This window comes from Heliangelus exortis, chromosome Z (genome assembly GCF_036169615.1).
Source record: "Heliangelus exortis chromosome Z, bHelExo1.hap1, whole genome shotgun sequence".
Taxonomy (NCBI): domain Eukaryota; kingdom Metazoa; phylum Chordata; class Aves; order Apodiformes; family Trochilidae; genus Heliangelus; species Heliangelus exortis.
The window spans coordinates 34,489,210-34,500,851 of record NC_092454.1 but is presented as its reverse complement, the minus strand read 5'-3'; the positions used below and the strand labels follow the sequence as shown (position 1 = coordinate 34,500,851).

General features: G+C 36.5%; 1 protein-coding gene and 1 long non-coding RNA gene across 2 annotated transcripts in view; one reads left to right on the top strand and one right to left on the bottom strand.

Moving 5' to 3' along the window:
* Positions 1-1,922: 1,922 nt before the first annotated feature.
* Positions 1,923-5,900, top strand: LOC139790361 (uncharacterized). The gene is made up of 3 exons (XR_011723466.1): positions 1,923-2,079; positions 2,183-2,424; positions 4,287-5,900. It is a non-coding gene; the product is annotated as an uncharacterized lncRNA (long non-coding RNA).
* GKAP1 (G kinase anchoring protein 1) overlaps positions 4,978-11,642 on the bottom strand; it is a 24,106-nt gene continuing 17,441 nt past the window's right edge. The window contains exons 9-12 of the mRNA XM_071732114.1: positions 9,854-9,917; positions 7,829-7,899; positions 7,147-7,224; positions 4,978-5,287 (exon numbers count right to left, since the gene is read on the bottom strand). Coding sequence (XP_071588215.1) covers positions 5,240-5,287; positions 7,147-7,224; positions 7,829-7,899; positions 9,854-9,917 — 261 coding nt within the window. The 3' untranslated portion in view covers positions 4,978-5,239. The remainder of the gene's footprint in view (positions 5,288-7,146; positions 7,225-7,828; positions 7,900-9,853; positions 9,918-11,642) is intronic.

Below are 11,642 nucleotides of genomic sequence, written 5' to 3'. Positions count from 1 at the left end.
CTTTATTTTGGTACAGATGACATGGATATGGGAGCTTGTTTGCCTGTACTGGAAGCATCCAGAGGGAAAAGAGACAAAATCAGGTCAACTTGCACGTGTGTCCATGGTCAGATAGTTGAGAACACCACATGTGCACAATGCATGGGAAAAGAAAGTGATCCAGGAAAGAGTTTTGAGTTCTTAATCTTCCTCAGACTGATGGGTTTTTAAAAACTCGTTTCTTTCTTCTTGCTTTTCTTTCCCTCTTTCTTCCACTTATGCTTTTGTTTCCCCTTTCTGTAAGTGACTTTTCATCATGAATTTTGGATCCTAAATAACATAATTCAGAGTGTTCATTGGAGAAAGCAGCTTAATTTTTATATCATTCCATTTTCCTCACCTGTGGTTATGGTATTTACTGCAGAATTTTAGATTAATTCCCAGTTCTTCCCCAATTTGGTATTTTTCCCATGGCTAGTTGATTTAAACCAATGCAAAATCCTCCAAAGAAACAAACTGAAAGTGACCACGGAGTATTTTGCATAAGAATAAGAATACTAGCTCAAGTAGAATTAAGCCAAGTCAAGAATATTGGTAAAAGGGTTTGAACCAGCTTGGCTAAATTCAGTTTAATGTTTTAGCTGAAGTTGGTGACACAGTTTTGAGTTGAGACAAGGTGTCAGGTGGTCTAATTACACTAAAGCATATATGCAAGATCTCCAAAGTTTTGCTATAACCTCCATAAGACATTCTGTATATTTCTGAATGTAAAAACAAAACATAAACACCTGGGATTTACTCTTTAACGTATAATGGAACAGTGTAGACTTATGCTTTTACAGGACCTTAAAAAGATGGTGTATATCTTTTTTCCCCCTCCTGATTTGCCAGAACAGAGGTTAGAGTTAGAGCTCCTGTTTTAGACACAGTGAAAGGAGTTGAATTGTAAAAGCTGCGTGCTGAAGCATAACCAGACAGGCAGTAATTACCTTCTGCTGCAGACATGGGGCTCAGGGGGCATATTCTGCCATTACCATAGCAAAAGACAAGCACTTAGCCTTGTGAGAGCTGAACCAGAGGGCAACATCCTTGTCAGCTCATCAGTAATGCTAATAAATGAAATGCTGTTGTGCCACTTTCAGCGGGATTTGCTTTACTCTGGGAGGCACTAAACATCTTCATTAAAGTAGCATTAGACATGAACACTGTTAGTTCTAAGCTAGAAGCACACACTCAGAAGTCTGTGAAAATAAGTCATCTCTTCTGTTAACCTGATCTGTTAATGGGTATTTTTCTATTGTAACCTACTACTTAATGCCTATCCCTACTTATTTTTGTTGGTTTGATGCACAGATATCAAATTTATATCAAATTTAAGTTTTGTAGTTGTCTTTAGTCACATCAACCCCAGCAATTTTTTCTCCAGCCCTACTCTGAAACTACCATGTGCTTTGGTCTTTCTAACAGCTTCTTCATCTTCCCAACCTCTGTGGAGCTTTCTTTTTCTTTGGGCAAAGATCTCTCAGTTCCTCTAAATTCAGATTTATTTATTTTTTTTCCAGAATGCTTTAGTATTCCTGAATTCCACATGGAAATTCATATATGTAGTAGTTTTAAAAATAGTATAGAACCTATAGAAGGTTTTCTAAGGTTCAGTAAAAGGAGCCTTTTCCCCTTCCTTCTCTTTATTCTGGTTTACTCAGCTCATCTTTGTTATGACCTTCTGATTATTTTTATTTTTTTAAATGAACCTTTTTTTTTAAACAAGCTGAAAGGTTTACTGTGTTGCTATGTATACAATTTACAGAATGTTTCAAAGCTGGAACAGATAATACTGTTCAAGATTTTTTTCAAGTAATCAGAAGAATGACAAATGTTCAGAACTAAGAGTCATTTAGATTAAATCAGTAAATTTTAAGTAGAATTAATCATTTACAATTAGGACACAGGGGTTACAGCACAATATTGTGCAATTTGGTGTACTGTTTGCTTATTACTTAGCATGAGCAGCTGGATTTGCTGAAGCCCTAAGCCACAAGCTGTGGACTTCCACCTAGATAGGCTTGTGTCTGGGATAGCCAAATTTCTTCCCAGTAGCTGGTACAGTGCTGTGTTTTGGATTGAGTATGAGAACAATGCTGATAACACTGGACTGAGTATGAGAATAATGCTGATAACACACTTATGGTTCATTTGTTGTTAGGTGATGTTTATCCTAAGTGAAGGACTCTGCAGTTTTCCATGGCCTGCCAGAGAGGAGGGTGCACCAGAAAAGCAAAGAAGAAGGTAAGAGGGCAACAACCATAAGCAGGAGCTGCAGCTGGACAAGATAAGAAGAGTTAGTAGGCTGCCTGGAGACTAAAAAAGAATCCAATAAGGTGTTAGGAGACCCCACACCAGAAATCATCATTGCACCAAAAAAGGTGCATGAAGAGCATGTGAGGGGTGAGTGCAGAGACTGTAAGGGTATAATGGCCCAGGGATTTCTCTGTATGAGATCCTTTTCTAGGAGACACACAGCTCAAGTGGTTTTGCCCAGCCATGTGAATAAAAATTATTTTTTTAATACTGTTCAATATCCCAGGACTCTGCTCTGGGTAACACAGGGTCAGGCCTGAAGGAAGCAAAAGCTCCCAAGAGTGAGTGAGCATGTGAGGAGTTGAAAGGGGCTTGCTGTAGCCACCTGTTGCTAAGTGACTCTGATCCAAGCAGTTGAAGTCCTTGGTTGTGTGTTTGTGCCTCCTCCAATGGTGTGGGAATGCTTAGGCAGTGGCTTCTCCCACAGCAACAAAACTGGGCATTGGCAAGTTTTATGAAGTCCCAGACTAAAACATCTCACTGTGGGAAAGTAATAGCAAGACAACTGCTGGATTTTTATAAGAAAGAATACTGGAAATATCTCTTCGGAAACAGGCTGCAACAGCTATAAAAAAAAGCTTTGTCTTTATGATGCTTCAGATATTACAAATGTAAAAGAAACTAAGCTGGAGAAAATACAGGTGTTTTTTTTTCACGTATTATACAGAAATTTAAGGTAAGACTGACATAGTGGAGTAAAATCAGCTGATGGAGGAATTTCTCAGTCATTTAGTCTGGACTGGCTAATGCACCAACTGGTGAACAGGGAAAGGAGCCGAGATGAACAACAGGAACTGTATTAAGCATTGCCCAGATTACAAATGTGTGTCTGGTTTTTCAGCATTTAAAAACAGATTGAACTTTTTATGAGGACATGAATGCATGTTTTTAGAATGTAACTTCTGTTTCATTGTAATAAAATTCCTTCTGTTGTTGGCTTCTAGACAGCTGAAGCATTGGAAATCTGAATTATTCTACACATGATTTAGCAATTTGATGACACCTTGAAACAGACTGATGAGATTTTGGGAAGACAGGTGTGTTCTGGATTTCCTAATTCAAAATTAGTTACAAATACATTGGAAACATGTTCTGGTAAATATTTTCTGTGGGGCAGCAGGTAATGAAAAAACATACTACATCCTCAAATAAAGGGGTTTTATTTTGAATCGGACTATTTACAAAACAGATTATTTTGTTCCACCCAGTCGTCTTTTATGTTAGGATAAGACATTGCAGTTATGTGTGGCCACAAGATTCACAGTGCTGAAAAAGTTACATCAGGTTTCTTTCCCTCCAACTTCTGTGTTCTCTGCTGATTTCCCAGGTAACTTAAAAGATTTTCTAACGTGTTTCTAATGAGCCAGCTCCTACTCATTCTTCTGTAATGTTCCACTTCAACAACTGTCCCCAAATAAGAAAGATCTCAGGATTCGGAGCTGCACAAACAATTCTGCATTTTTATAGCTGTATTTCATTAACTAGCAGTTAACATGGAACAAAAAATTGTTTAAGCTTTGTCTTATAGCACAGGAGGAATTGTTCCTTACTCAGCAAGCTATGGAAAAAGACATTCGGAGATGACAGGTTAGGGAATCTCTTTTTACATGGTAATTGCACAGAGACAGCATTTTGCAGCTGAAAGCCATGTAGGTATGAAGATGGTAAAGATCACAGACTTGTGGAATCATAGAATGGTTTGTGTTGGAAAGGACCTCCCAAGATACTCTAGTTCCATCCTTCTGCATGTGAGGGGACACCTCCCACTAAATCAGGTTGCTCAAAGCTCCATCCTCCCAGGCCTTGAACACTTCCAGGGAGGGGACATCCACAACCTCAGTAGGCAACCTGTGCCAGTGTCCCACCACCCTGATAGTAAAAAATTTTTGCCAATTCTAAATCTATTATCTTCCAGTTTAAAACCATTGCCCCTTCTCCTGTCTCTATAGGCTCTATAGGAAAAGTCTCTCTTCCATATAAACTTCCTTTATATACTGAAAGGCTGCAACAGGGTCGCCTCAGAGCCTTCTCCAGGCTGAACAACCCCAACTCTCTCAGCCTGTCTCATAGGAGAGGTGCTCCAGCCCTCTGATCATCTTCACAGCTTTCCTTCAGACTCACTCCAAGAGCTCCATGTCCTTCCCGTGTTGCGGGCTCCAGAACTGGACACCATACTCCAGGTGGGGTCTCACAAGAGCGGAGCAGAGAAGGAGAATCACCTCCCTCAGCCCGCTGACCATGCTTCTTTTGATGCAGCCCAGGGTAAAGCTAATGCCATCTAATGTCTAGCTTTCCATCCATCAGTACCCCCACAGCCTTCTCAGCCAGGACTGTTCTAAATCTCCTCATCTCCAGTCCTGTGTTGAAAACTGGGGTTGCCCCGACCCATGTGCAGGACCTTGCACTTGGCTGCACTGAACTGCATGATCTCCTCCAAGGACAGCAAATAATGACTGCTGACTTTTTTTAAACAGATCTGGATTTGACAACAGAAAAATGTACTTGCATGATCTACCCCATTTTCAGTGTGGACTTGGTGAAACTTTGTATTTGCATACAAATACTTCTGGATTTTGACAGTGATTAAATGAAGTCTTCCTAACTGAGAAAATCTAGAAAGCAAGACTTCAAACATAGAAATGGAATAATAAAGTTTATTGAATGATGAAAAACTAATGGCAGTACAGTTAGTTTCAACTCTGCTGGAATACTAATTTTCTAATTTTTCTGTAGCAGAAAGTGCAGCAAATCAGTTATTCAGACAGTTAAACAAACTACTAATAGTTAATTTCTCTTCAAAAACTGCATAGTAGAGCAGTTGTACAACAAATATATAAATTTCTGCAAAACCCTGAAGAAAGAATTGATGCTTTCTTTGCTTTGACTCTGGTGGCAGAGAAGATCACCTACACTGGTCAGATTCCGAGTTCTTTTTCCCTTTTTTCCCACTCTGCAAGAAAGAATTAAAACAAATCTTTAATTAATATACTAGACATGACACTTTGTATCTGTTACTGCTTTGTATATTAAAATAGTATAAATTAACACCAAAAACTATGATGAGTTAAGCTGCATACTTTAGTTAAATTATACAAATATTATAGGACATAAAATCATTTGAACATGAAATATTGTTATATAAATTAAAACAATAAAAGCACTTAAAGGATGCATAACTGAGATGCTGACAGCTAGGGATAAACCCACACTGGCTGATTAGGTTGTTTTTTGTTTATTTTTAATCCACAGATTTTGTTTACTTTTTCTAAAGGCATCCTTAGGTTTCAAAGAGGTATTCCAATAAAAAGTGGGCCTCACGTTGTTGAAGAGAACGCCACAAAAAGTACTAAATAATAATCCCTGCAAGGCAGATGAGAGAGTTTTTCTAACACAAAACAAAACAAAAAAACACAAAAATGTAAAATCCCAGCTAGCCAAACAAAAAACCCCAAGGTGATGAATTAAGCAAGAAATGCAGCAAGACATGAAAAGATAAACCTGTATTAGACTGGGGAGGGCAGAGTGAAAAGAGCAACAGAATAAGTGATTCTGCAGTAATTACTGAGTACATAGCAAGACCTATTTTATGTTTATTTTATTCCATTATTCTCTGAATCCTGTTTATTACAATTAACCACAAGTTAAATTTATCTTACTCAAAATTTTCTACTTGAGTAGAAAAATACTTAATATTCACGAAGCCACAGATGGGAAGGGAAAACAGAAAGACTGAAGCTGTAAGTCAGAACAGTGGGCTAGATTTGACAGGAGATTTACTTTAGTTTCAATTAGTGGTATGAGCACTCAGCTTGTCTGTAAGGGACTGAACAAGCACATCCATTTGTCAACAGGTGCAAGACACTTCTAAGAAGCAACATGATCAATCATGGTAATGTGACAAAGGGAAAAGAAATTGACAGGAGATTATACACATATAGCCCCACTTAGTGCCAGCCAAAGAATCTGATGTAATCAGAAATTATTTGTTGCTTCAGAAAGAGTATTATGGCCTAATGAGCCACTTTTCACAAAATTGTCTTGACATAGGATAGCTTGCCAAAGCCTACATGGCTCTGTTAGAAGTTCCATTATACACCACAGACTGTCCTTGTAACCTATACAAAACCTGACAGTGAAACCAACCAAACAAGAAACCTATACAGAACAAAGAAACAAACAAACAAAAAAAAGTGTCAAGTCATGCACAAGTACAAATCCTTAATTGCACATACTGTCACTCTTCAAAACCAGTCAGAATGTTAAGTAGCATACAGTTAATGCAAAAGTTAGCATGAGTTTCATTAGCTGCCAAGTTGAATGAACAAAACAGCATATGCACAGTCAGCAAGACACCACTGATCTTATCACTCATATTGAACACAACTTGCAGTGAATCTTCAGCAGAGTTTCAGCTAAAGACAGAACTACCATACAGAACCAAAGAAATAATTATGGCAAAAAAAAAAGATACAAATTCTACAGTTAGTCATGTTACACACAGAGTTACACAATGAAACAACTTGCTGCTTCAAGTATTTTTATTGACCAGCGTATTTCAATAGTAAAAAACTTTGTACTGCTTTAAAACTACATAACAGGTGGTAGACCTCAACCTGCCAAAACTGTGTTTTAGTTTTGCTACAGGTGGTTTTTGTTTGTTTTTGTTTTGTTTCTCCCCTACAACATGAACCACTAATTTAGCTGGAATAATTAGAGCTAGTAGATCAGTCTGTTTAGAGCATATTACCTCCTGATAGATTCAGCTACATATAGAACAAGTAAACTTACAAACGTACAAAATAACAGTACCTGATATTTTGTTAATTCTGCCTGCAATTGCTTCACTTTGGATTTTTCTTGCTCTAATGCGGCATGAAGTACAGTTACCTAAAACATACAGAACATGAATTTATAAAGTATCCTTAGCATCTGTAAATTTATGTAAGTCTATGTTGTTTTCCATTAGTACTGTACAGGCCAAACAGGTAATACATGCAGAATTCAATAGCTACTACCACTATCATTATTCATGAATTAAAAGTACAATTAATGATTTTTATTTCCCAGGCAACATTTACTGGTTTGCCTGTATAACAATATAGAAAAGCTATGAAGTTAGAAACACTTCTGACTTTAGAACTCTGCATTAGTTTATTTCATCACTTACCTGATGTATTATTACACAACACAGGTAAGCTTATTACATCACCCTCACCAAACAACACCATATTACATGTAAGACATTTGGACTATCCAAAGGCTTAGGACTAATAGTTGCTGCAGACCAAAAACTAAACCTGGAAGTCTTGTATGCTATCTACTACAGTGACTTGCCAGCTGACGTGTCTTAAATAAAGGTTGAAATGTAACATTTTTTCTTCAAACTAGTTTTTGTTTCTGCTTTGTCCTCCCCCCGATCTCTATTGCCATGTTAAATAAACAGCATCTTTGAAATACCCATGAAATTTTACACTTCAAAATTCTTGCTTACCTGTACAGTCAATTCGTTTTTGATAGTTTGAGATTCATCAACCTGTAAAAGTATTTCTGCTTTGTCTTTCACTACAGAGAGAAAGGTACAGCATTAGGATCTTTCAAAATATACAGGGCTTCATCTGCAACAGCAGTGTGACATTGCTTTATTTCACTCGTGTTACATCTAAATAACATTGTCTTCACTAAAAGAACAGTAGATGTTGTGAATTAAAAATTATCATTAGCTACCAGTGCCATTAGCTGCAGGTCGAAAAGTTCTGGACATTAAACCCCATTCTTGCTTTACTTGTCCCACAATTCATCCATTAGACAGCATGGATTTTAGAGATTTGCACTGTGACCCAAGTCCAGCCTTGGAAAAATACGTGGGGAGCCGCCTTGATAACTTGAGACATCTGAGAGGCAGGGAAAAAGCAGGGCCCCACGATACAAAGCAAGACCAAACAGAGATAGCGGCAAAGCAAGGCCTGCTGCCAGAAAAATAAGAATGAGGCAAGGCTCATAGCCAGAAAAGACAGCAAGGAATTTGGAGGACATCTGCTCTGAACAAAGAGATCATATATACTATCAACTCTTGGGTTTTCACAGGATGTTCTATTGTGGGAAAATGCTAGAAGCAACATCTGTAGCTAGCAAGACCATGGTCTTTGTTTATTGTATCTTGCTTTTAAAACAATCCACCTTATCGTGATGCCATGTTTACTCTGCACTATAAACGAGCACTGCTGAGGAATAAAGTCAGACACATTGCCACCAAGTATATGTCTCACCCAGCCACAAATTTTTCTCCTAATTTTTTCCTCTCTGCATTTGCGAGAAAAATTAATATTGGCAATAGATCAAGATTTTGGATCTTAAGTTTCACAAACAAGCTCAATCTTAGTTATGGAAACTTCTATTTACACAATTATGGAAATGTCTGAACTATTTAGCTACTGTCTATGAAGTTATCTGTGGATAATGTAAAATCCTCATTAAGAAGAAATGAAGCTTTTCAAGGCTCATTTCTGCCTTGTAATTCTGCCCAAAATACAGAATACTCAGTCTGTAGAAAAACAGAAAATTACTGATTTTACAGTATGTTACTATTTGGTAAACAAAGAAAAAAAACTCCAGAACTTCACTTCTTTCAAGATTAAAACATTTCCTCTTGGCTCAAACAGTAACAGAATTCCAAGCTGAAATATGCAGTGTTCAGCCACTGACTGAACATTTAAACTACCTTAGACATGACATAGTTTTTGTAAACATAAAGAAAAAAACTATGCTCTTTAGCTGAAAATGTTACGCCAGACAAGAAACTACATTCAAGAGCTAAATTAAGAAATTGAAAAACAAAGGCTGTTTTTAAACTAAATTAGTGTGGCTATTATCATAGACTCAACATCATCAAGCAAGAATAGGAAAATTAAGGGTTAACTATGCATAATAAGTATAAAATATGTAAATTAGTGTATATATATACATATATATATATACACACACACACACACACACACATATATATATATAATTCTTCCTCACTTTGCCAACAAACACTGAATCATGAAGACTCTGAATAGTGTTATACTCGATGTATAATTCTTTGGTTTATCTATTTCTATTCATTGTGAGGCAAAAGAATAACTTGCATTAGTGTAGAATACTTCCAACAGTTCAAACCACAGCTTGCAAAAACACACAAACTAACGGTTTCCTCAAGTGTGTCTAAACAGAAACTGTGATGAGATCAGTCCAGAACAGAAAGCTGTCACATGCAAAGGGGTCCAACTCAAAGAACCACTGTACCTAAAATGTAACTGAACAGTTTATATTTCAAAGAATAATCTCAATGCACAACTGATTATGTCATTATATAATATAAATACAGTAGTGTGGCCCACTAAATACAAGAGTCACTGCAAATTATTAGCTTTATAGTTCTTTATAACTGTCACAAATTGTTTTTTAAAAACTGCTTTGAAAGCTCCCCCCCACATTTTGAAAAGAACATGTAGGTTTCCTGATAAAACTCTCTTACTTTCACCTTCTTGCATCATCTTCAGAAGCTGTGCATTTCTTGCTTGTAGCTCTTTATACTTTGCCTGTATAGAAAAGATTGAACCATTACATGTATACCCTACCAAAAAAAGCGTTCTATAAAATAAACACAACTACTAAGAATCAGAATTAAAAGACTAAAAAGATTACTTATGCAGAGTAAGAATTAAATTGCAGCAAAAGAAAGGAATACGTGGCAGAAGTGCTTAATTACTGAGAGACAACAGAAAATGGGAAGCACAAGGCTGAAAGCAAAATACAGTAAGAAAGTTATGTCAATGCACTACTGTTGCAGGAACCACCATTCAGACATGCCTCAAGTAGATAGGCCTGTTGCATCAAGCACTTAATTTCATGTTTGTCCCCTGAAAAATTACAGCAATGATAATGCACTTTCCTAGATACTGAGATAATATAGTTTGCCATATTACTTCTCAAATAGGGTAGGACCTTACTGCTCTACAGATTATTTTATTCAGCAGGTGTTATTATAATGTTATAGTTTCTTTCCTTTTCAGCTGTTTACAGTTTACTACTCAAGAACCTATTTTTATGGTTTTTCCCAGTCTGCAATATCACCACACTTTCTTCACAGATCTTCTTACTTGGCCACCAATGTCAGATCTAGAAATGTCTCTTAGGTGTAAACTTGTTTTTTATGTCACAAGTGTTTTCATACAGTTTTCTCTTGTAGGTTCTAGAAAAAAAAGTTTAATTTCAGATACACCTTTTCTGCAATAAATGAGCTACTATATTCCATTTTGAGTATCATACCAGTCCTTGAGAATAATTAACTTATATTAAGACAGACCTTTTCATAGCCACCTAAAACTTATATTAAGGTCTCTGAGCAAGTTCATAAAATCAATCAGATGTATCAGTATGAAAGGTTTTATACTTAAAAATTTCACCTGAGGATTTCAACTTCTGTACCCAGTGAAAACAGATGTTAACAAAGTTAATGGCTTTATTATTACATGTACAAGTACTTTCAATAAGAAGAAAACTTTCAATCTGTCAGTCTGCTCAGTATACTTAAGCAATGAGTAAAATTAGCAACAGAATAATTTAAAATAATTTTATACTGGTTAACTGTATTTTTTTAGAATGCATGCTCCTCATGGATATTTTGCCCTTTTTGCTAAGATAATCCAGTGCTAATCTGGATTGAAAACAAGGTGACAGAGCTACTCTGGTATATAGCAATACCATGTAATTATTAACAAGCCAATCTTTTTTTCCTGGTGTGTTATAGCATATGATGAATCTGATTTCCAGTTTCACTTGTATGTAATGGGAAAAGATAAGAAAACTCAGGACTTTGTTCTTGTTACACTGCAGCTTTAAAGAGCCTTATCCTAAGCCTGCAAAAAATACTCAACAATTTTTTTAACCACTTCATATTGGACTCTATCTACACAGACACACACACACAAGAAATGTAGTTCTTAAGTGCAAGAAAAGCTTAGTAGAGTTGAAACAATAAATAGATTGGAAAAGACCCAAAAAAGTGCAACTGCCTGGTCAAAGCAGAGCTAATTTGCAAGGCAAATCATATTGCTCACGATCTTAATTTTTTTTAATTGTTTACCATAGAACCAGCAACACTAGAGAAAAAGTAGCGACCAAAATGCCAGATATGAAGATTATTTCTGGATGATTTGTCTTGATTCTTTTGAATACTTTTAGGTGCTTGACTGATTTACCAAAAAAGACTGCTTTATCTGGTGCTGAAGAAACAACTTGCTCTGTAAATACATCATGTGTGG